The sequence below is a fragment of the Thamnophis sirtalis genome, unplaced genomic scaffold, assembly GCF_051295495.1.
Source record: "Thamnophis sirtalis isolate CommonGarterSnake01/CBP01778 unplaced genomic scaffold, rThaSir2_p1.2 scaffold_4, whole genome shotgun sequence".
NCBI lineage: Eukaryota > Metazoa > Chordata > Lepidosauria > Squamata > Natricidae > Thamnophis > Thamnophis sirtalis.
Genome location: NW_028261384.1, coordinates 48,900,118 through 48,926,164, shown reverse-complemented (window position 1 = coordinate 48,926,164; position 26,047 = coordinate 48,900,118). Strand labels below are relative to the sequence as shown.

Below are 26,047 nucleotides of genomic sequence, written 5' to 3'. Positions count from 1 at the left end.
AGGGAAGGATACTATAAAATCCCCATTCCCTCCCCACTCCAGGGGAAGAATACTATAAAATCCCCATTTCCTCAATGTGACCACTGTCTGTGATCCGGTTCGTGATGGAAGGAGGCAGGAAAGCGCGGGGCACCGGAGAGATCACCCAGCTGTATTTCTTTCGTTAATTTATCCATTTCGGCACAGTCCATAATTTTTCTATATAATTTTTCCATATAAAATTTTTAATCAAGCCTCCCCCCCCCCCCCCGGTCAAAGGTGTCCCTCTTTACCAATCTGAAAATCTGGTCACCTTATACAAGGGTGAAAAGTTCTGTGGGGATCCAAGGAGCAGGAAGCAGAGCACAGGATATATTGGGTATTGGAGGCTTTTGGAGGCTTGGGATAGATGGGCCTTAACCTGTGCTAGGCCTTTAATGGCCTTATCCACCCCTGAAGCATCCCATGCTCTGCTTAACAACTGCATGTTTATTTAACAATCACATAAAGGAAAATAGGATGTGTGCAGGTTGCTAAGTGAGGCCAATTTGCTTAACAACTGTCACCACCAACTCTATTACTCTCATGTCTCAAAGGTTACCTGTACATTTATATAAGTATATTTTTATTTATTTAAAAGTATCTGTTTTTAATTGCTTTTTGGTATATATCAGTTGTGGTGAACCTATGGCACACATGCCATAGGTGGCACTCAGAGCCCTCTCTGCCATGCCAGCCCAGCTTCATAATGTTTCTCCATCACGTTTCTCGCCATTGTTTGCAGGAAAACAAAAGTTCATGGAACTAAAAAAAAAAATGATGGCGAGAAATGTGACAGAGAAATATGAAGAAGCTGGAAATCAGATAGGCAAAAAAGTGATTGGGGGAAGTGAGGACATCTGGGCAGTGGTGGTGGGTGGGGCAAGCTCTATGGAGCAATGCTGCAATGGCAAAGTGGGCAACAGAGCACCCGGTACAAGGTAAGAAGGAGGCCACTTTCCGTCTCTTCTCCCTGCTCCCCCTCCTTCCCTCATGCTGGCCATTTCATTTCCTGTTTCTACATTGCAGCACAGTGCCCAGAATCCACTTTGATAGTGGGGGAGGGAGATAATTTGCATAGGCTATAATTAAAATTTGTTAAATAGCTTGCTTATTTGGTGGTTCAGCAAAGCTTTAATAGTGGTATAACAGATGCTAAAAAAGTAAAGTTTGGGAACCACTGAAGTATGATAATGCTTTGTGATCACGCCAAATTAAGCAATTTTGTTTAAACTAATGTTGTATTTTTGTATTAATTGGATTTTATATGAAAAGCATATTTTTTCAAAATTTAATCTTTTAAATTTAAAATTGCTTTTATTATAATCTGTACCCAGGTATTTATACAGGGCGGGGCATAACCTTTTCCTAGGGGGTCACAGCAAGATCGACAGCAGTTTACAACTTCCGCGACACCTCATTTTAAAGCCCATAAAAAACTGAATTGAATGAGCTATTAAATGTTAAATTTGCTTTAAGAATGGCTGGAAAATTCGATTCGGAAGAACAAAGCTCCTTGCATGCGTGCAAATGCGACTCAGCAATTGTTAAAGGAAAACAATGTCGAATTTTGGGGCAATGACGTCTGGCCGGGAAATTCGCCAGATCTCAATCCGGCAGAGAACATTGGGGCCATAATTAAGGATGAAGTGGAAGCTCTGATGATTCAGGAGCAAGGTCAAAATCGATATTCGGTTGAAACTTTGAGAATGAATTTGGAAACTGTGTTGAAAAATCTGGAAAATCGAACGGAACTGTTTGAAGATTTGTTGTGTTCTTATCCACCTCGTTTGAATGCTGTTCGAAGGGCTAATGGTGGTCATACTGACTATTAAATCATGTCAATAAACTCAGTTTTTGATGGGCTTTCGAATGGTGTATGAATTATTTGTGTTGTTATTACAAGTGTTGCTGTGACCCCCTAGGAAAAGGTTATGCCCCGCCCTGTAGTGTTTCTCTTATAAATAATGAAAAATATCTGTTCCTTTGGGTAGCTGTATGTTTATGTTTTATTTTAGCCTACACGGAGTGATCGTGGATGGCTTATCAATCCTCTAGGGAGTAATCCTTGGTGGACCCTAGTAGTTGCTGCAGTTCCTGCTTTGCTTTGTACCATCCTTATTTTTATGGATCAACAAATTACAGCAGTTATCATAAACAGAAAAGAGCATAAACTCAAGGTGAATATTTGTTTTGTTTATTCATTTACCAAAGAAACAGTTAACTTACATTAGAAATAATTACAGTATTGCAGTGATTTTCTATATAAAGGAAACATACAAGTCAAAATTTTGTAGTCAGCTAAATACTTTGTAATAGACAGATTATTTATAATATAATTTATTTATAATATAGATCATTTATTCTTGGAAAGTTTCATGGGAAAAAGATTTGACTCTGGTGATTGCATGGGCATGTATCTTTTCTTGGTATCTGTTTGTTATTGCCTTTTTCCAATATTGTCTTTTTTTCTATTGCCTTTTTTTAACTTCCCAAGCTAGTACTGTATACAGCTAAGTAATTTTCTCTTGGCCTCACACTGATAACGACATCCAACCCTTCTTAGCTTGTTGAGATCAACCAAAGAGTGCTAAGGCTACCATTCAAAAGGACTATTTTTTGTAAAAACTGTTTAAAAACTGGTAAAGGAATTTAACTGGAAAGTATTGTAAATGAAATATTGATGTTGTAGGGAGGGGCAACAGAATTATATTTTAGGCAGAAACTTGGAAATGACCAGTCCCAGCATAAATATTGTCTATGCATATACGCATGCGTGTACTGTTGTGTACCTCCTTCATTATAGCTGCAAAAGTCTTTCAAAGAAGTGTTATTTTAACATTTTGAGGAACAAAATGATAAATGTTTTATTTATGCTCACATGTTTTGCTTATGCTTCTTACAAATCATTTGCACAGCCTCGTGTTGAGCTGAATTGTGATGTAAATGTAAAATTGTTGGCTGATTCAGCAAGCTGTGCCTGTCCATATTTATAGGTGGATTTCTGCTTTTTTCCCCAATTTTATTTTATTTTTTATTACATAGACAACATAATCACATAACAATAGAAAAAGAAAGGCAAAGGGAAAAGAAAAAAAAACCCCACACAAACAAAAAAAAGGAAAAAAACCCTCATCATCCCATACAATATGTCATTTGATTACAGGTGCATCCCTACTACGTTCCCCCCCATACACACACCCCGTATCTCTCTGTTGTATATTTAATAGACACCACAATAACCTAGGGTTTTAAAAAAAAAGGAAAAAAGAAAAAAAAGAAAAAACCCCATCATCACATGCAGCATGTTGTTTGGTTACAAGTGTTTTAACATCTGCATCTTCAAATAATATTTACCGTCTCAAATATTTCATCTAATATAACTAAAGGCCTCATTTTCATTCTACAATATATATTCAGTTAACATTAGCATTATTTCCCCCCAGAAAGTATACTTATATTTATTGTTGACCTTGCATTTCATACCTTCAAACAGAGATCTTATTCCTTCATTTTTCAACAAAGCATCGCTGCCTATATATACCAGTTTTCATTTGTTCCCCTATTAGAATTGCTTATCAGCAGCGAAATATCATTATAATAAGTTCTTAACCTTATACATTATATCACCAGACCTTATATTAATTCTTCATTGTGTCATTGTTAGATTATTTCACAGCATAATTATATCATCATTTACTTTCTTCAATTAAGGCATAAGTATATCATTTTTCATTTCCAAAGTTTTTTTTCCCCCTAGCCACCGATAAAACAAATCCCATATCATAAAATTGTTCATCCTCTTGCTCTCTAATTTCAAATGTCAATTTACTCATTTCTGCACAGTCCATTATTTTTTGGATAACTTCTTCCTGTTTTGGTATTGTTTCGTTTTTCAAGTTTTTTGCAAATACAATTCTGGCTGCTGTTAACACATTTACAATCAGATATTTTAAGTCTTTGTTGTAGGTTTCTGGTATGATCCCCAATAAAAAGACCTCTGGTTTAAAGTCTATTTGTTTGTGTGTCATTTTCTCCAACCACATGTGGATTTTAGTCCAGTATCTTTTAGCTTCAGTGCAAGTCCACCACATGTGGTAGTATGAGCCAGGTATCTGGTGACATTTCCAACACTTTTCTGATTTATTCTTGTACATTCTTGTGATTCTGGTCGGGGGTAGATGCCACCTGTAAAACATCTTATACAAGTTTTCTCTATATGCAGTAGACATTGTCATTTTGTAATTTTGAGACCACAATTTCTGCCAATTCTCTAAGTCAATCCCATACCTAAAGTTTTTTCCTGAGGCTATCATAGTTTCTTTAACTTGTTCTTCATGCAATTTAAACTCCAATAAATATCCATATAGTTTTTTAATTACTTTTTCATCAGTGCCTGTTAAAATTTTGTCTAAATCAGTCATTTTATTATAAAGACCTTTAGTTTTTCTATCTTCATTATATCTAGATTGTATCTGTACATATGAATACCAGTTCATTTCCATCCCTTCTTGTTTCAACTCTTGAATAGATTTGAGCTCACCCTCTGTATTCAATAATTCTATATATCTAACTGTTTGTTCCTTTTTATATATTATTGGATATGAAAATGCTTCAATTGTTGATATCCAGACTGGAATTTTCAAATAGTGTAGTCTTTTAACCTTTTCCCAGTTTAACAACAACGCCTCCCTTATATAATGTCTTCTAAAGTAACCATGTGATTTAGTACCCTTATACCATAAGAAAGCATGCCATCCCAACAGTAAGTCGTGACCTTCTACATTCAATAATCTAGAGTTTTTTTTAATAATATCCATTCCTTAATCCACATCAAGTTTGTTGCCTGATAGTATAGTTCCCAATCAGGTAGCCGAAATCCTCCTCTAGATCTAGCATCTTGTAGTAATTTAAGTTTTATTCTAGCTTTTTTCCCTTGCCAAATAAATTTCAAAACTATTTTATTTAGATCTTGAAAAAAGTCCTTACCCAATCTGATTGGGATTGTCTGAAACAGGTATAGAATTCTAGGTAGAATGTTCATTTTGATTGTAGAGATTCTTCCTATCATTGATAAGTGCAAATTTTCCCATTTCTCCTAGTCAATTGCTATTTGTCGTTTTAGTCTGGTATAGTTATCCTCTTTAAGAGTGCTACATCTAGGTGATAAGTATATCCCCAAATATTTAACCTTACTTATATTTTGAATCTGCAACATTTCTGACAACTCTTTCTTTTGTGTTGCTGGGATATTTTTCGTCATGATCTTTGTTTTATCTTTGTTTATTTTCAAGCCTGCTACTTCTCCATATTCCTCTATTCTTTCTAGCAATTTGGGTGCTGTTTCTAATGGATCTTCAAGAATAAAAACTAAGTCGTCTGCAAACGCTTGTAATTTATATTCTTCTCTCTTAATTTTCATTCCTCTTATTTCTTCTTCTTCTCTGATCTTTCTGTTTAAGACCTCTAGTGTTAGGACAAAGAGTAGTGGTGATAGTGGGCAGCCTTGTCTCGTACCTCTCTTTATTTCAATCGGATCTGTTAGTTCTCCATTTACCATTATCTTTGCTGCTTGTTTCTGGTATATCATTCGTATAGTTTGAGTGAATTTCTTGTCAAAATTCATCTGTTCCAGTTGCAAAAACATAAATTGTCAATTCACATTGTCAAAGGCCTTCTGCGCATCAAGGAACATCAGTGCCATTTGCTTTTCAGGATGGGCCTCATAGTATTCCAAGGTATTCAAAATCATTCCCATATTGTCTTTAATTTGTCTTTTAGGTAAAAAGCGTAAAAAGAGTCATTGGTTCCATTCAAAATGATATTGAATTTGTATATAGACGGGGGTTGAACACATGGCACTGAGGTGCAGTTAGAACAATCTGGAGCTGAACATGCTTAAAACTATAGAGATAAGAGTGGATTTTAGAAGGAACTCTCCTGTTCTGCCATTTATTACTATTTTCAACAGCATGGTATCAGCAGTAGAATCCTTCAAATTTTGGGGTTCTATAATCTCCTAGGATTCGAAATGGACACTTAAGCATCGTTAAAAAGGCACAAAATGTTCTTCCTGCATCAGCTCCGGAAGTTCAGTTACCCCCAGGAACTACTGATAATTCCTTCTACAGAGGAATTATTTGAGTCTGTCATTCATATTTCTGTTACTGTCTGATTTGATACAGCAACTAAACAAAAAGGTATATATTAGCTACAGTTATAATGGTTTCCAACAAGGTCCTCTGTTCCAGCGGGAACAGAGGTTTAATCTCATTGGTCGAAGGGTCTGACAGCTCCCTATAAAAGGGCTGCTGTCAGACTCAACCTTCGCTGGATTGTACATACTTCTTTGTTACAATAAACAGCTGTTGTTGTCTTTAGCCTGAGTGTGCTTTTCCATTACCCGATCTAACAGTGGCGACGAAGGTGGAATTGGAAGGCAACTAGGCAAACCAAAAAGAGTGTAGCAATCCAGCAAGTAAATCCAGTCCGGAGCTCAGCACGGCTTTGAGCAGCCATTTTTGAGCGGCAAATTCAAAATGCCCTCAGAACACAAAATGGCCATGTATGCCCCACCGACTCCATATAACCCAGTCACTGAACACTGGTATATGCTGAGGTTCGACTGCTTCCTTGAAGCCAATGACCTCATGGACCTTTCTGAAGGCTGAAAGAAGAACATGTTCCTCGATTACTGTGGATGCGAAGTGTTCGAAACAGCCCAAGACCTATCTGAGCCTACGCTGCTACAATCGGTCGCTTGGTTAGTGCTCCAACAGACACTGAGGACACACTATGCTCCCAAGCCATCTAAGCACATCCACCAGCACAAATTTAATATTCGTAATCAGAAAGAAGGCAAATCGATCAATGAGTATGTTGCAGCGCTACGGAAGGCCACAGCATATTGCGAGTTCTGAGACCTAGACGAACGTATACTAGACCGCATCATATGCAGTGTGCGGGACATTAATTTACAGAGGAGGTTACTTGCCAAATCTAACCTCACTCTACAAATTGCTTTGGACGAAGCCAGGGCATCCTAATTGGCCGTTAAGTCTACAGAAACTCTGCAGCGCCAAAGCACTCCACAAGGCACGCACACATACATCATGAGGCTGCAGAGGCCAAGAGCTCAAGAGCTCAGAAGACAAAGATGACAGCTGCCGCATGCGCAGTAGCCATGCCAAGCCGGTGCACAAATTTGAACCGCATTTTCTGCCTTGTGCAAGCTGCAGAGGAGACCGTGCCAGATCATCTTGCTGTTTCTGCGATGCTATCTGCCAGCGCTGCGAGCAGAAGGGGCACATCGCCAAGATTTGCAGAAGTGAGCACCCCACGATGACCTGGCAGCCCAAAAGTTGATATAACCGCCAGCAGAGGCCCAACCAAGGGGCATGGCAGCAGCCACCATGGCGCTCAGAGGGTGACACCAGAGTCACCTACCACATCTCAATCGGCCAAGTCCACACTAGGCGGCCATAAAAGCTGAAGGTCACAGTCCTCATCAAGGGCTCTCCATGCGAAATTGAGATCAACATGGGGTCATCATACCGTAGTCTACACTCAAGCGGGCTATCCCTAGCCTGAAGAAGCAGCATCTACGCATCCCTGCCATCCGCCTTCACAATTACCAGGGGAACCGAGTCCCCATCATGGGCCAAGGTACCTTCTGGGTGCAATTCAAGAACTACAGCAGCCAGCTCCCAGTGACAGTGGTCACCAGCGACCTGCAGAGCGTTCTGGGGCTTGACTGGTTCGAAGTCCTGGGCCTAGAAGTGACCGGTATCAACGCCTTGAAAGACGAGAGTGCCGAAGCAATTTTTAAGGAGTTCGAGGATGTCTTTGGCACCGGTCTGGGTAAGTATGTGGGGACTCCAATCTCTTTTAATCTGGACCCCAACATAGCCCCTATAAGGCTAAAACCCAGGAGAGTATCTTTCGCTCTCCGCTCCAAAATCGATCTGAAAATTGACAAGTTTGTAAGCTACGGAATCCTAGAGCTGGTTGATCATGCACACTGGGAGACCCCTATAGTGACACCTGTCAAATCTGATGGGTCTGTCCGCATCTGCATGGACTACAAATGCACAATCAATAAAGCGTTACAACAAAGTGCTTACCCTGTACCCATTGTACAACATTTATTACATTCTTTAGGCCCTGGCAAAGTATTCACTGAATTGGACATGGCAGAGACATACCAACAATTGCCTGTAGATGGCGCTATGGCAGAGGCCCAAACCATTGTGACGCACAGGAGTGCATTCAAATGTAACTGCTTGCAATTTGAAGTTAGTATTGCCCCTGGACTGTTCCAAAGCGTCATGGAACAGCTTTTGCAGGGGATTCCAGGAGTCTTGGTATTGGCTGCAAATGAGGTGCAAATTTTCAAATGCTTGTGAACTGTTTTGACCAGAATTTGAGACAAAGACCTCCGTCTCAAAAAAGAAAAATGCCAAATTAACGTGCCAAGGGTTGAATTCTTTGGGTACCTAATCGACGGCTTGGGGATTCGCCCAACCACTAAAAAAATTAAAGCAATCCACGACGCCCCTACACCTCACAATCAAACCAAGCTGCAGGGATTCCTCAGGCTCCTTAATTTCTACAGCGTCTTTCTTAAACAGAAAGCCACTGTTGCTGAGCCATTACATCATCTCCTGGCTAAGAACGCAAAGTGGTCCTGAGGCAGAGCCAAGGCAGCTGCATTTGCCGTGGTAAAAAGACTTCTGTCAGCAGACACATTCCTGGTGCAGTACAGCCAGACCCTGCCACTGGTGTTGACTTGTGACGCTTCCCCGTTTGGCATTGGAGCCATCCTCAGCCACTGCATGCCCAATGGAACCAAGGCTTCCATACCCTATTATTCAAGGACCTTAACCACTGCCGAGTGGAACTACAACCAGCTGGACCATGAGGCTTTGGCTGCTATGCCCAGTGTAAAAAGGTTCCATGAGTACCTCTACGGCCATGATTTTGAACTAATTATGGACTAGGAATCCCTGCTGGGCTTGCTGGCTGGGGGACCGACCTACTCCTGTGTCATTATCGCCATGGATGACCAGATGGACTACTTTCCTATTGGCCTACACCTATCTACCAACCTGGCTCCACTTTGGGGCATGCCGACGCTTTGAGTCATTGCCTGCTGCTAGAACTTCTTGCCCAAGATGCTAGTTCTTCTTATTGACTGCTTAGAGACTGGTCCTGTCTCGTCTAGTGATGTTGCCTGCCACTCTGCAAAAGACTCCACCATCAAACAAATTTTGAACTGGGTGTGGAGGGGGTGGCCCAAGGGGCCTGTGGGTCTGATTTCAAAATGTATTGTAAGAGAGATGAATTGTCTGTTATTAATGGCTGTTTGCTGTGGGGGGACCGGGTCGTTGTTCCACCCAAACTGTGCATTGCAGCGGGGGCTATGGGGGTGGCTGAGGGGGCTAAAGACACGGGAGAGGGTCGGGGTATCGCGGTCGTGACAGGGAGGGGCAGATACGGCGGGGACTCTAGGGCAGGCCATTACCGGGGAAGGAGGGTTCGCTACATCACAGAGATCCCTCCTTCCGGCCCTAGGAGTCCCACTCCAAGACCAGATGGTGTAAGTAATCAGGACCCTGGTCTCAGGCTGTTGTCGCTAAATGCCAGGTCTGTTGTACATAAAGCACCTCTCGTCCGGGACTTAATTTTAGACGAGAGGGCAGACCTGGCATGTATTACTGAGACCTGGCTGGGCCCAGAGGGAGGAGTCCCCCTTGTAGAACTGTGCCCAGAAGGATTTCAGGTGCTGCATCAGCCAAGAGCCCAGGGAAGGGGTGGGGGTGTGGCCGTTGTTATCCGGGAATCGTTAGTTCCTCGTAGGGTCCCTGCTCCGGAGATTGTTGGGTGTGAGTCTTTGCTGTTAAAGTTGGACCTCAAGGGTCAAGTGGGTCTGCTGCTAACGTACCTGCCTCCCAACAGCGTTGCAGCAGCCCTCCCCTCGCTCCTCGAGTCAGTAGCCGAGCTGGCAGTTGAGTTCCCTAGGTTGATGGTCCTGGGGGACTTTAATCTGCCGACGCTCGGTGAAAACTCTGATGGGGCGCAGGAGTTCATGGCTTCCATGACAGCCATGGGCTTGACTCAAGTAATCCGAGGCCCAACCCATTCGGCGGGACACATGCTTGACCTTGTATTTCTCTCGGAGCAGTGGATGTGTGATCTTGGTCTGAGGGGGAGTGACATCATACCCCTGTCGTGGTCAGACCATTGCCTACTGAGGCTCGACTTCCGGAGGCCAAACCCCCACTGTAGGGAGGAGGAACCGACCAGGTGGTTCCGCCCCAGGCGTCTTATGGAGCCAGTAAGGTTCCAGATAGAGCTTGGGGTTATTCCTGATACTTTCACCCACAGTCCGGCAGAGACTCTGGCTGCTGCGTGGCACTCGGCAGCGTCAGAGGCCCTCGACCGGATTGCGCCACTGCGGCCCCTCCGAGGCGGCGGATCCCGGAGACCACCTTGGTTTACCGAGGAGCTCCGGGAGATGAAGCGCCGGAGGAGATGCCTGGAGCACCGTTGGAGGTCCGATAAGTCCGCAGCGAACCGAGCAATGGTAACCACCTGCACCAGGGAATATACTAGGGCACTTAGGGCAGCCAAAAGATCACATATAGCCTCCCTGGTTGCGTCCGCTGAGTCCCGCCCAGCCGCCCTGTTTAGGATAACCCGCTCCCTGTTGAACAAAAGGGAGGCGGGGGAACCCTTGCAGGGCAGAGCTGAAGAATATGCCCAATTCTTAGCGGACAAAATTGCTCGGTTTCGGACGGACTTGGACTCCACACCTGCAGTTCCAGCCGAGACTCAGGGGGACCAAGTACAACAGCTCTGGGTTGAGTTTCAGGAGGTTACCCCCGGGGATGTGGACAAGGCCATGAGAGCTGTGAGTTCCTCCACCTGTGCTTTGGATCCGTGTCCCTCATGGCTGGTTTCTAACTGCAGTGAGGTGACACGAGGCTGGATCCAGGCGGTTGTAACCGCCTCCCTTCGGGAGGGGAACTTCCCCGCCGCACTGAAGGCGGCGGTGGTGAGACCCCTCCTGAAGAAGCCATCCCTAGATCCAGCTGTCCTTAATAACTACCGCCCGGTCTCCAACCTCCCCTTTCTGGGGAAGGTTGTCGAGAAGGTGGTGGCCTTCCAGCTCCAACGGTCCTTGGAGGAAGCAGACTATCTAGACCCCTTCCAGTCAGGCTTCAGACCCGGTTACAGCACTGAAACCGCCTTGGTCGCATTGATGGATGATCTCTGGAGAGCCAGAGATGAAGGACATCCCTCCATCCTGGTCCTCCTTGACCTCTCAGCGGCTTTCGATACCATCGACCATGGTATCCTTCTGCGAAGACTGCGGGAGGTGGGAGTGGGAGGCACCGTGTTACGGTGGTTCTCCTCCTACCTCTCGGACAGGTCGCAGTCGGTGTTAGTGGGAGGGCAGAGATCGTCCCCAAGGCCCCTGAAATATGGGGTGCCGCAGGGTTCGGTCTTATCCCCCCTACTATTTAACATTTACATGAAACCGCTGGGAGAGATCATCCGTAGGCACGGGATTAGATACCATCAATATGCGGACGATACTCAATTGTATCTGTCCGCCCCGTGCCAAATCAATGAAGCGGTTGACGTAATGGGCCGGGGGCTCGAAGCCGTCATGGACTGGATGAGGATTAACAAGCTTGTGCTCAACCCAGAAAAGACCGAGTGGCTGTTGTGTTTTCCTCCCAAAAATTCGGCCATTAATCCAACACTCAGGCTGGGGGGTCAAATTTTACACCCCTCAGAGAGGGTTCGCAACCTGGGAGTCCTCCTGGATTCACAGCTGTCATTCGACCATCATATAGCGGCTGTGACCAGGGGGGCATTCGCCCAGGTACGCCTGGTGCGCCAGTTGCGACCCTACCTGAACCGGGAGGCCCTCACAACAGTCACTCGGGCCCTCGTGATTTCTAGGCTGGAATACTGCAATGTGCTCTACATGGGGCTGCCCTTGAAGAGCATCCGGCGACTTCAGCTAGTACAGAACGCAGCCGCGCGAGTGATTGCGGGTGCACCCCGATTCACCCGCATTACACCTATCCTCCGCGAGCTGCGCTGGCTACCTGTTGATCTCCGGATGCGCTTCAAGGTGCTATTGACCACCCATAAAGCCCTACATGGCAGTGGATCTGGATACTTGAGAGACCGCCTTCTGCCAATTACCTCCCTACGGCCTATAAGATCTCATAGGTTAGGCCTCCTCCGCATCCCATCGGCCAGCCAATGTCGGCTGGCAACCACAAGGAGGAGGGCCTTCTCAGTAGCGGCCCCGACCCTTTGGAACGAGCTCCCCGTAGAGATTCGTACCCTCTCCACCGTCCAGGCCTTCCGCACAGCCTTGAAGAACTGGCTCGCCCGTCAGGCCTGGGGATAAGGACCACTACCCCGCCCGAATGTTGTATGCATGTTGCGTATTATTTTATTATGTGTTGTTGTCGTAGTATTGTATTGTATTGTATTCCCCTCTCCCTGGTTTCTGTGAGCCGCCCTGAGTCCCCTCAGGGAAAAGGGCGGCCTACAAATAAAATCAATTCCAATTCCAATTCCAATTAGAGGCTTTACACCTACGGCATCCTGGAATTGTCAGGATGAAGTCTTTGGCCAGGAGTTACATGTGGTGGCCTAACATGGACAGGGAGATCGAAGAATGTGTGGCTACCTGCATACCATGCCAGGAGTCCAGACCAGCTCCCCCAGAGGCGCCCCGCTAAGGAGTGTGGGCTACCTCAAGCACCGTGGTCTAGGGTGCACATTGATTTTGCTGGCTCAGTTCATGGCCAGACATTCCTCGTAGTTGTGGATGCTTACTCGAAATGGCTAGAGGTAGTCCAGATGACCTCCACTACAGAAGCGGTCATCAATGTACTATGGAGACTATTCCCCACACACAGCCTGCCCGACGTCCTGGTCTCTGACAACAGGCCCCAATTCATGGCCCTGCAATTTGAGACCTTCTTAGCAGCACAAGGAATAAGACATGCCCTGGTCATGCCATTCCATCCGGCCTCCAATGGTCAGGCAGAGAAAATGGTGAGATCTGCAAAAGAGGCCCTAGGGAGATTGGCAAACACGGGCTGACCATTATCTGCTAATTCAACACATCATGCCAAGTGCCACTACAGGGAGAAGCCCCTCTGAGCTTCTCATGGGTCGCCGGCTAAGGTCCCACTTAGACTGGCTACACCCAAACTATTCTGCCGCATCGCCCCCTGACTCCACAAGGAAAATTTGGAATTTTAGTGTAGTGGATTCAGTTTACGCCCACAACTACACCAGAGGAACTCTGTGGATTCCTGCCACAGTGATAGGCATCACCGGGCCTCGCTCTTATCTTGTAGAGCTCGAGGACGGTTGGAATTGGAGAAGGCACATTGACCAACTCCATGGTGCCTCTGCAACTCCACTCTTAGACAGCCAGAGGTAACTCCTGCACAAGTTAGCCAACGCCCTACCAAAAGGAGCATGAAGTCACTCCTTCCACAGCCAACTCAAACCCAATGTCACTGGGATACTTAGCTTCTTGTGTTGCAGGCCCGCAGCGAGCTCCGAGCGAACTGGCTCTAGAAGCTCCAGCCATGGCCTGTGAAAGGTTCCAGGAGCTTCCACCAAGCGGAGCTGTGGAGCAAACAGGTCCATCCGACCTGTCCGAAGAACACCCTCCGACTGAACTGTGCAGGTCTGGCAGAGCTACCAAAAAACCCACCTACCTGCATGACTGCGTTACCAGTAGGATGATTCCATCTAAGAAGGGAGGGGTGTTAGATACTAGCTACAGTTATAATGGTTTCCATCAAGGTCCTCTGTTGCGGCGGGAACAGAGGTTTAATCTCATTGGTCGAAGGGTCTGACAGCTCCCTATAAAAGGGCTGCTGTCAGACTCAACCTTCACTGGATTGTACATACTTGTTTTTTACAATAAAGAGCTGTTGTTGCCTTTAGCCTGAGTGTGCCTTTCCATTACCCAATGTAACAGTGTTATAGTTAAAACTATCCATTGGAGATAGAAAAAACAACAGCCTGCCTTTCATTAAAAAATCTGTATATTGTATGAGTCAGAAGGAAGATTGAGAAATTATGTACAGGTCCCTCACATCTTGAATTAAACTGTTTCAACCCTTCAGAAAATCGCTATAGTGCATTACATGTCAAACAACTAGACACAGTTTTTCTCTCATGTCATCACTCTGCTAAACACCTAATCTTCCCAATACTGTCTTATGTCTAGGTATATTTACCTATGTTGTATGGCTGTAATATTATTATCCTTCTCATTTTCTCTACTATGCCCTTATTGATATCATTATTATGATTATTATTACTCTGTTGGTTTACATGTACACTTCTGCACCTGAGACAAATTTCTTCTGTGCCTAATCACACTACTTTTTTTTAAAGTGCTGTGCTGTGCTGTGCTCTATTCTATTCTATTCTATTCTATTCTATTCTATTCTATTTTCATTCCATTTTTTGTGCCAATTCAATGAATAATTTAATTTTTCCCAAATACTGAAGCTTTAAAATCTTACTTTTATCCTAAAAATTCTTATCCACTACAATGTGTTCTAGAAATCCCAACCTTGTAATTTTGTAGAGTAGTATTTAGTGTATCTCTCAAATGTAATTTAAAACCTTGCACTTCTTTTCCATTTTAGTGCATTGTATTCTATTGGGTATATTCAATGACTCATGAAGTGTGAAACAATTTTAAATTTGGTCCATTTTTATAATAAACCTTTATATAAACATTCTAAATATTGTGAACATAATCTGTTTACTATGATACCATTTTAGCACGAAGCATTTTTGTTTGATTCCACAGAAAGGTTGTGGTTATCATCTTGATCTGCTCATGGTTGGCATTATGTTAGGTATATGCTCTATCATGGGCTTGCCTTGGTTTGTGGCTGCAACTGTCCTTTCAATAAGTCATGTGAACAGTTTAAAAGTGGAATCTGAGTGCTCAGCTCCAGGAGAACAACCAAAGTTCCTTGGAATCCGTGAACAAAGAGTGACGGGATTAATGATTTTTGTTCTGATGGGGCTATCAGTGTTTATGACCTCTGTTTTAAAGGTAAGAAGCAGATTTTTAAAAAAATTCTATTACAAGTTTAGTATATTAAAACAGTTTTTCCCCTTTCCCTTCCTTTCCCTTCTCTCCCTTCCCTTCCCCTCCCCTTTCCCTTATATTTATTTTCCCAAGATCCATTAATACTACTAAAAATGGTAGTCCCATATCCATATTATTAATCTCTTATTACTATCAAGTCCTTCACTATATTTTTCATTTTCATAATCTACAGTCAAATTAGACATTATTATATATCATCTCTGCCTAGATGAATAGTATTGTCTTATATCTGAACCATTTCCCCTAACCATATACTTACCAATCACTTATGTTCTATTGGGCTCTTTTTTCAAAAATACACTGAAATATTTATTTTGTTAAATCTGTACATTTTTTTGATGAAATAGTCAAATCTTTGCAAAAAGTGCTTAATGTTTTTATATTCATTGATCTGTTGATTTTCAAAGTTTGATTTGCTGGAGTTTTTGTTGTTCTTTTTTTACAGTTTATTCCAATGCCAGTTTTATATGGTGTTTTTCTTTATATGGGAGCATCCTCTCTAAAAGGCATTCAGGCAAGTTTTTATTTTACTCATCTTGCATCGGTAGAAAAAAGTAACATAGATGCTCATAGATGCAGTATTTGGTTTTCCTGTCTCACTCTGCTCCCATACATGATGACTTTTGAGTGCCTTTGGCACTTTCTTGAAAGTATAAAGGACAGGAGGTCACATACTGAGCTCTAAAGAACATAAGATGGGCTTATACAAGATAGGTTTCTGAATTTATCATTGCTGTAATAGCTCGTTTGAGGTATTGATGAAGGTACTGGCCTAAAACCAGAAAATTAAGTTGTAAGCTTCACTTAGGCACAAAAGCCAGTTGAGACATAGTCTCTTAGCCCAATCCAAGTCACAGGGTTGCTATTTTGAGGAAAATAGAAAACAGGAGTATGGGGTATCTTCGCCACTTTAAGAGAGGGAGGGAGGGAGAGGGACAAGGCGAAGACAAAAGGCAGGAAAAATGTAATAATAATAGCTATATAGTCAGAGTGTGTACATACAAGTACAGGTTGCATACTTATTTCTAAATTCTAAAAGTTTTTAGTAGCTAGTGTACAATTATTATTTTCACTAAAGAAGTGTCATGCCTAATTTGTAATCCACTTATTTTTATAATTTTGTTTTCTAAAATTGTTTTTAGACATATGTTTAATAATTTTTCTTTCCATTACAGTTTTTTGATCGTATTAAACTGTTCGGTATGCCTGCCAAACATCAACCTGATTTGATTTATCTCCGTTACGTGCCATTATGGAAAGTACATGTATTTACAGTGGTTCAGCTTACATGTCTTATTCTTTTGTGGGCAATTAAAGCATCAGCTGCTGCTGTTGTTTTTCCTATGATGGTAAGCTAATGTTTCACTACAACGTTATTCACAATTTATAAATATCTAAATATGAAATTCAATGATAATATTAAATCTATGCAATTAATGCTGTGTACTGTAATTTATATTAATTCTATATATTAGTATTTTGATTTGCTAGTAATTTATATTTAAAACTGTTTTAAAGGTTTTAGCTTTAGTTTTTATTCGCAAACTTATGGATTTGTGTTTCACCAAACGGGAGCTCAGTTGGCTTGATGACCTTATGCCAGAAAGTAAGAAGAAAAAGGAAGATGACAAAAAGAAAAAAGCAAAGGAAGTAAGTGAAATAGTATTCATATCGAAGCAGTGTTTGGTGGGGAAATGGAAAACATTTCCGATATTTGATTCAAGTTCCTCTAAATATAGTGGCTCATTAAAGCTCTATAAAAAGATGCAAAATGAGATGTGATTGATAGGAATATGACAGCACAAACATAAACAGAATATACACTAAACATAGATATTGTATAAGTGTCACATGTAAATGATCTTTTTCAAATATTAAGAAGTCTTTTCAAAGATTTAAAAAAAGTATTTATAGATGGTTAATTGTTTTCAGGATAATCTTACAATAAACAAGCCATAGTAAATTATTTCAGAAAATATATGTTGTAGTCAGGATATAAACAAATGTGAACTAATAGCTAATATAAGTATATTTGGAATGAAATGTACTAAAATTTCTCTATGACTAATATTGTAAATTAGAAATTTTTAAATGATACATAGTACAACTTTTTGTCGGTAAAGTCACTGTTAGGCTGGCATAAATTTTAATGTGTTTGTATAAATAACACAAGGGTCAAAGAAAAGTTCAATAGATTTGAAATGATGTACATAGACAATGTGTACTATATTATCTTCCATTACAAGGGGTTTACAGTTAGAAATACCTCATCATATAACACAGTAATCTAGCAATAAACTATTTTGTCGTGAAGTAATTGTATTAGAACTGTTTTAAAATGGCCTGACCTCAAAATGGGCCAATTCCGCGTGACTAGGACATTTTAGAATAGGGCCATTTCAAGGTTAGACCTTTTCCTAATTAGTTAAGTAATTTAATCTGTACTCAGAATGACCCATTTCTGAGTTAAAATGGTCCATAATGAAAAATTCTTCACATCTTTGGTTGTTGGCAAAAATTCAAATGGTAAAAAAATATATTCTTTTTTTGGTGGCTATTGTAGACCTGAATTTGAGTGCCATAATACAAATTCTTGTTAGTTTGCACAGGAAGGAGTTTTCATAAGAGGAGACTAGAGTATAATTTTCTGGCCTGAATTCTTCACAACCCTTTATTCTTTATTCCCCAAATATTGGGTGAAATCTGTTACTATGCAGTTTCCAAAATGCCTGTTTTTAGGTCAATGTTGACAAAATTCATTTTTCCATTTCTCTTATTATTCAAAATTTGTTAAACCTGTATTGGATTATATATAACTTTCAGGAAGCGGAACGAATGTTTCAGGCAGTGGACAGTGAAACTGTACACCTTCCATATGAAAGAAGTGAAGTATTACAAATTCCTGTGAAAGCTCTAAAATACAGGTGTTGTATTTACCTATTATTTTAAATTTTATTTTATATAATAGCTTATTCAATTTAATTCTGAAGGATTTTTGTATAATCTAGAATTAACTATGGTGTGAAAGAGGACCAAAAACTATAAAGTAGCTGCATGTATCACCATATTGCACTACATGGTATTTATTTAATGAATATTTTGAACAGATCAGATGACTCCATACCAGTCAATTGTATCTATATGAAGAACTTTCTTTAGTTCTGTCTTATCTGTTATTGTGCATAGTTAATGTGGAAGACACTGAAGATATTAAACTGAGACTTTTATCATTTAGAGAAAGCCTGGACATTATTTTTACATGTGTAAATAACATTGGTTGTGTGCTATAACAGGGGTCCCCAAACCCCAGACCATGGCCCACTACCTGAACTTGAATTGTTTGGAACTGGGCCTCAGAAGTGATGGGTGAGCGTGCACTTGCATCCCCATTTGCATAAGCAGTGAGCAAATGTGTGTTGCACTCCATTTGCATGAGCAGTGGGCGAGTGCATGCGCCTACACTCTATTTGCATGAGAGCGGGCAGTTGTTTCCGCCACTTGTGGTAATGGAGCTGTACATGTACTCTTGCCCACCACTCACACAGAACCATCCCTTCTCACACTTGCTGGTCTGTACAGACGAAATGGTTGGAGAATGCTGTATTATCAAATTAGAAATGTTATTATTCCCCAAATAAACATCTGTTTACCATTTTTTAAATTACTATTCCTTATATGATCTGCTACCACTTGGATTCAATATTGTTTTAGCATTTTTAGACTGAAATAATTTTTTTTAAGTATGACTATTTCTTCATGAAAAATTAATACCAAGTGAGTAACTGTGGTTAGTCTGGAAGCTATAATGCTTATTCTTGCTTTGACTTTCTGCTGAAAACAGTTATAACTATGGATATTTTCCTTCAAGTTAATAAAAATATGTATTGTGAACTGCTTATTGCCAGTTTTCTATCCTTTCTTAACAGAAGCTGTTAAAATGGTATTGTGCATTAACTGCACATGATTTCACTTGATTTTTTCTGGAATACTAAAGCTCATAAAGTTCCTTAATCAATTCAGGAACATCTGTCCAGTTATACTATCAGTTGAAAATAAGATGGGATGAAATAACACACTTAAGAAACTTACTTTATGAAGTATCTCTGCTAATATCATTAATCATATAGTTAAGTTAGTTTTATAACAATGTTTTTCTTAATTTTCCTAAAGCAATAACACCAATTCCATTCGATGAAGTATTATATTGTGAATATATCTACAAAATGGATACCTTGGAGTTGTGCCTATTCTCTGAAAGGCTGCCATCATTAGCATGGCAGGTTACAAAATACTGATTTATCAGAGGGCAGAGTAGTAAAAATGCTTCCCTTTCTTAATGTCCAGTTTACCTTTCTATTCTTTGCTTTGAAGCAGAGTAAAAATATACTCATTTAATTTATTATTACATGGAGCCTGATGCCCACAGAGGAAAATGATTGCTGGTATATAGTCTATGATAATTCCAGGAAAAGATACATGGTAGAGAAAATAGGTAAAAGTGATTCTTTCAAAAAGCTTTTCCTATCTTCTATTATAATGTGGTTCAGACTATTAGAAATTACCTATTTTCATAGACTAATTTAGAACTAATATTGAACTGGGATGTGAATTATTTTTAGCATTGAGATTCTTAGTGTTAAAATGAAATATTGCAATATTTTCTAGTACCCATGCAAAAAACATAATCAAGGCTTAAAATGGTAGAGTATGACACCTCATTAATGGTTTAGCAAGGCATGTAAAACTAATCAGTGTGTGTTTATTACCCAGCATTGACCCCTCTGTGGTAAACATATCAGATGAAATGGCCAAAACTGCACAGTGGAAGGCTCTTTCCATGAACACAGAGAATGCCAAAGTAACAAGATCTAACTTGAGGTAGATTAATCATGCTTTATGATTTTGTTTTTGCTTTACATGTTTAGAATGGAAACGGAGCTGGTTGTTAATTTATATACCAAACTAATGTTGGTGAACCTTTTGGGCTTGGTGTGTCAAATATTCAGAAAATGCTTAACTTGACTTTTCTGGCATGTCACACACATCTCCACCCCAAAAGAGAAACAATTACGTATCTTCCCTCCTCCATATAGGCTAAGCAGTGGTGCCAAGGATGGGCCTGAAGTAGAGTCCCAAACCTCAATTTCAGCCCTAATGCCCTGCTGCCACTTAAAAAAGCATCCTGTTCCCCAAGCACACCTCATTCTTGCTCACCCACCCTAGTGTAAGAATGAGGCATGCTTTTAAGAATAGTTGTTGTCAGGTGAATGCTGGTATGTCATCCAAAACATTGTAGTGTTTCACCTTTCACATGCATGACATGAGTTTGCAATCACTGCCCTAAACATATACCAAACAACTTATGTTAAGCAGCTGTTTAGAATGATGGTTATAACAAAAAGAGGATAATTTTACCACAAATAAGCAAAACTGAAAATCAAATATCCTTATTAACAAAATGGATACATTTTTACTATAGTGCTTTGAATGGGACAGGTAATGTGCTCTAGAATGTTCTCAAATGATAACACATTATGTTGCATGATAAATATATTGGAAAATGAATAATATATTGCTGAAATAAAATAACCATTTGGACTAATATAAACTCTTTGCTTGAGAATAACATAGTTGCTTTGACTATACATTAAGAACTCTGCTCCAAATTACATAAAATAATGGTGGACAATGCTGTTTGTGCGCAGTGACAATTTTCTTTTAGCCTTAAAAAAATAGAGCTTGAGAGATTGATGTGGCAATGTCACTGACTGAAGAATGCCCTGCCTTAAAGCACATGTTTTGCAAATTGTGCTGCCATATTTCTGGGATAGGCTGGCAAATTTTGGTTATATTATTTGTAGCCATTGTTTGAGTTGCAAAAAAGATTCTAGTATATTGCTTTTTCTTGATACAAAATATTCCAGTTTTCTTTCATAGAATTTAAATTTGTTTCATTATTCTAATTTTAGTATTGCACATTTGAGTGGGTGAATTTGAGACTCACTGTAAATATATAGTATTTCTGGGTTGACATATTACATGAACACTTCCTTTATCTTAACAATTGTTTGATTCACTCATTATTCAACTTCATCATTTCATTTCCCCTCTGTAGTACAGTATATAGTGACTTTAGCTGATTTTTTCAAATGACCTGCAAATTTGGCTATAATAGCCAACACAATTACAAAGTCTTGAGTTCAGACATTATAACAATCCATGCTTCTGAATTACTCATAAATTTATCACTTGCTACTGGGTATTTGCAGTGCAGCCCTATATATCTGTCTGTCTTATCTGTCTGTTATCTACAATCTGTCCATCCATCCATTCAAATTTCATTGAATTCTGATAATTCAAAGAGCTTTATATTCTAATGGCTATACTGGATTATAACACAAAAATAATTTATTTTACATTTCTAAATATCTGATACACAAAGTAGGAATCATTGTGACTTCTTAATTATTAAACCATATTCATTTATCTAAAAGAATGTTCTACTGAACTTGCTAACCTTTAAAGAAGATACTTATAAGGTTGTATTATTAGAATGTATAACTTTTTTAATTAAAAAGGTTTTCATAGGTTAAATCTTGCTTTATGCTCCTAGCAATATGCTAATTTATATCAATATGTATTATTAATACCCTTGTCTTGGTGTTTTTAACTGTGAATTTTTCTTAACAGCCCTGAAAATGAGTCATGTGTGAAAATAGACATTGAGAAAACATCTGAACTAAAGTATGTAGATGCTGAAACCTCATTATAGAGGTAAAACACTGATATTATTTTATAGGATATATTGAAAGAGGGTGACTTTACAGCTTCTTTTAAGTACTAGGTACTTCTGTGAACAACAGTGAGATTTTCCAGCAAGAAATGTCTATCACTGTGGAAATATTTATTTTAATGGAATGTTTGTTTCAATTTTTAAATAGGAAAAGTAATTTCTTTTTTAGTTATCAGTAAGTCAAAGATCATTTTTAACTATAAATTATTGGTTTGCATTGTATGTGATATTTTTATATAATTTTAAATACAAATGTCCTGTTATCAGGCATTTACTAGTTGGGTTTTTGCAAATATTATGCCAGTTTATAAGAACAAATCATACATATGCAATTTAGTGAATTGCAGTATTTCAGCCTTTATTTCATATTATTTTATGGATTGCATTTGTATATGAATTATTTTCTGTTGTACTGTTAAACACCATTGTATTGCATTTTTTTTAAAAAAATAAGTCTTATATGTCAACTTGTCAGATTTATTTTTTAATTCACAAACCACAAGAGCAGATTATACTGAAAGAATAAAGCAGTTTTTTAAATATAGAAGTCTAGATTGGCATTTATTTAGACTGCCTTTCAAAAACATGATTATGGTTTTCTTTTTGTAAATTAAGTTTTAATTTTCTCTAGGGCATCCTAGAAATATACTCCAGAGAGCTGGGAGAGTTTGATGATTGGTAACTGTAGGAGAGGGAAGAAATTTATATCAAATAAATGTAAATTTTCTAGTAGTAATGTATCAGAACATTTGGATTTACATTAAGAATTGATTTCTTTTACATAAACTTTATTGCTACTTGACATTGAAAATAAATTTATGTAAGTTCTTGAATCCATCATTTTAACATTCAGTTCAAGGAAATAAAACCAGAATTGCTTTAAAATTATGGTAAATTTTAAAAAATGTTTTCCAAAGCATATTTGTCTTAGATCAATAAACCATTTATATAAAATGCTGGGTGCAGCTGAGTTTTATCTGTTTAATGTTTAAGCCCTGTGTTTTTGTTCTCTCATTATAGATTTCAGCACACCATATATGAAATGTGTAAGGTTTGATTGTGCTTAAATAGTTTACCAATTTTATAATAAGACATATAATAAGATTCTCTAAAATGTTAAGTTTTTTAGATCAGTACTGAAGAGAAACATTTTAATGTAAACATCTATTTTAATATGGCTATGTGAAAACTGTAACAGAAAATACACATAACTTAATTTCAAACTCAAAAGATTCTCTGGTTTACAGTGCACCAAATATTTTTTTAAAAAAATCTTACAATGTAGAAAAGGCATTGCAATGTGTAAGCATCCCAATATTGTTGAACTTAAATTTTTTGGAAGCAAGTAAAGGATGCAAGATTTGTAGTTTCATTTGACAATGTCTAGAATTCTGGTAAAAGCAAATTCTTGAATATAGTTAAATCAATTTGTGGATTTTATTAAATTTCAAATAAAATTAATAGTTGTCAAAAAGGGCCCAATCATTCTCAAAAATGCTCAAATGTAAAGTGGAGCAAAGAAAGAAAAAAATGAAATTTGTACCCAAGTATGTTAAAATGAAAATCTGATGCCTAAAAATGATCAAATTAATATTAATATATTTGGTTTTGATATGACATATTGGAAACAGGATAATATTTTCATTCCCGAGTGCTTGCACAACTTGTGCCTTAGGTTTTTTTAAAAATACGCACTTTTCTTTATTTAAAAATCATATTTGTTTGTATCTCATAAATATTTCTGTATCTTTGAAATTACATTTCAAATTTGTTATTTAGTGTAGGCAAGTGAATCATGTTCATTAGAATTGACAGCTTCCAAATTAATTATGCTTGTCTTTTGTTATTATAAATATTTGTGTTCAGAGCCATGTGTAGAAATTTACAAAGACTTAACTAGATTGTTTGACTTTTAACCCTTTATTTTCAAATGCCTGACATTCAATAATGCTGTTCAATGCCAAAGGGTTAATAAGTTAATTTAAATAAATATCTGAAAATTATTGAAACTCATTATTTATTTGCTAATTATGTAAAATAATTCCTAATGACAGAGATAACATGACTTGCAGTGTAGTTTACATTATTTGCTTAAATACTGCTTATTAATTCATTATTACACATTTTATTTTTTTTATAGCAGATGTCCAAATGTTTAAAACTCCAGGGCTAATTTATAATGTTCTGTTCATTGTATGTTGTAAAAATACTATTTCTTTTTCCATAAATAAAATTATAGTAGTAAAGCCAAACCATAAAAGACATACCTTATTGTATGTATAAATATTGCCGTAAAAGCTATAAATGAGTAACATTACAGATTAATAATTCACCCGAGAGTGAAATCTAATTATAGCCAATATATTCCCACTATGAGAATACTAGTTCCATTAAGTGACTGTTTTCTAGATACAGACAGATTTAGTGGCAATAACTGCAAAGCAATTCGAGAAAATGTACTTTTTCTGTTCTTTAAAGCAACACATTTTCAGTCCAGAATATATGAATTTTAATTAATTAAAACATTTTGTTTAAAGTTGTTTAATGTCATAAACAGAACACAGATACTTTTTTTCATGATTCTGTGGGAACTCATGAACCCATATACACTTATATACATATATACATGCATAATTTCCATATTTCACATTAACTATACTAAAAACAAATTATTCAGTTTTTCAAGGCAATCAATAAACTATGTAAGATGGTGTTCAAAGCATGTACATTACTTAGCATTCAATATGATATTTTTCCTCTTTTACTTTAATTAAATTTATTTCTGTGTATGGTAGTCTTATAAACAATGTTGTTTGGTAAAAATTCCAACTATAATTGTAATGTTAAATAACTGTGGTGCATCACAAATATTCATGGGTCTTCATTGCTTAAAAGAGTTTGTTAATGAATTGTGTTATGTCCCCAACATAGTGCATGTTGGCCATTAGTAAAACGTATTGAATGTTATTTTCTTTTGATATATTTTTGTGAGTAATGTAATGGTTGTTAGAATGATTAATATAGATCCCATGTATTACTTAGCACAATTATTATGAAGAACCATTTAATTTCATGAATGAATAGGTGTGTAATATCCATAGATACTTGTATTAATACAAAATGTTGTCCTGTGATTTTACTATTTTGAATTTTTAAATTACTTTTTAGAAAATTTATCAAGAACAGGAAAATGGTTATCATTGGTGTGAAATTTTTAAAAAAATCATATTTAGCATATATTGTCACTGTTTTGCAATCTTAGAATAACTTATTTAAAGGATAGGTTTTTATAAATGCAGTTTATTGGCTAGCAGATACATCCTTTCAAAACTTCCCTTTTGTCACTGATACTTTGTTTTGCAAGTGTCTTCCAAATGTTCAGAGTTGCTTCCTGAACAAAACCATCTACTTTGATTTGAGGTGTAATTCCACAGTATATTCCAATTTATATAATGGTTTTCTAATCATACATCATTTTCTTACAGAATTATATCCAAAGTTACACTGTGTGAATTTAGAGATAATATTTTATTCTTTTATATAATGCCAACAAAATTCTACAGTATATGTAATGGTAAAAAATCCAATGTTTTATCATTTGTTTAATGACTATTTTTTGTAATATTTGAAAAGGTTGAAAAAAAGCAATAAAATGTCATGCTTTTAAAGACTCGAGTTACTTTTTTAATATACACTTTACCTATACCAAAGATGCTTTTTAAAGAGGCATCTGGACTTTCTGGTTTTTCTTTGAAGATGTTTCACCTTTCATCCAAGAAGCTTCTTCAGCTCTGACTGAGAATCTCCATAGACGTTGTACATGTAGGATTAATATTTCTAATGAGGGGAGGGGAGGACCCTTCAATATTACACCTTTTCTCTCCGGGCCTATTATTCTGAGAGTGAACAACAACTAGCAATTGGGTTTCCTTGCCACTTATCACTATAAACTAGTTTCTTCTTTCCACACCAGCCCTCTGGGAAACCAGAAAAGAATTGAAAAAGAATTCTCTTATTCTAGGCTTGACCAAGCACTGAAGAGAAACAAA

The 26,047-nt window shown here is 38.5% G+C and overlaps 1 protein-coding gene across 9 annotated transcripts in view; it reads left to right on the top strand.

The window, feature by feature from the left end:
- The window catches only part of SLC4A7 (solute carrier family 4 member 7), a 142,106-nt gene extending 116,440 nt beyond the window's left edge, over positions 1–25,666 (top strand). For all 9 annotated transcript variants that reach the window (XM_087712885.1, XM_014057075.2, XM_087712883.1 and 6 more), the window contains 8 exons: positions 2,037–2,198; positions 14,897–15,148; positions 15,651–15,719; positions 16,381–16,554; positions 16,724–16,855; positions 18,029–18,129; positions 19,976–20,083; positions 21,896–25,666. In XM_087712885.1, the coding sequence (XP_087569011.1) occupies positions 2,037–2,198; positions 14,897–15,148; positions 15,651–15,719; positions 16,381–16,554; positions 16,724–16,855; positions 18,029–18,129; positions 19,976–20,083; positions 21,896–21,977 (1,080 nt within the window). In that variant the 3' untranslated portion in view covers positions 21,978–25,666. The remainder of the gene's footprint in view (positions 1–2,036; positions 2,199–14,896; positions 15,149–15,650; positions 15,720–16,380; positions 16,555–16,723; positions 16,856–18,028; positions 18,130–19,975; positions 20,084–21,895) is intronic.
- Positions 25,667–26,047: the final 381 nt, after the last annotated feature.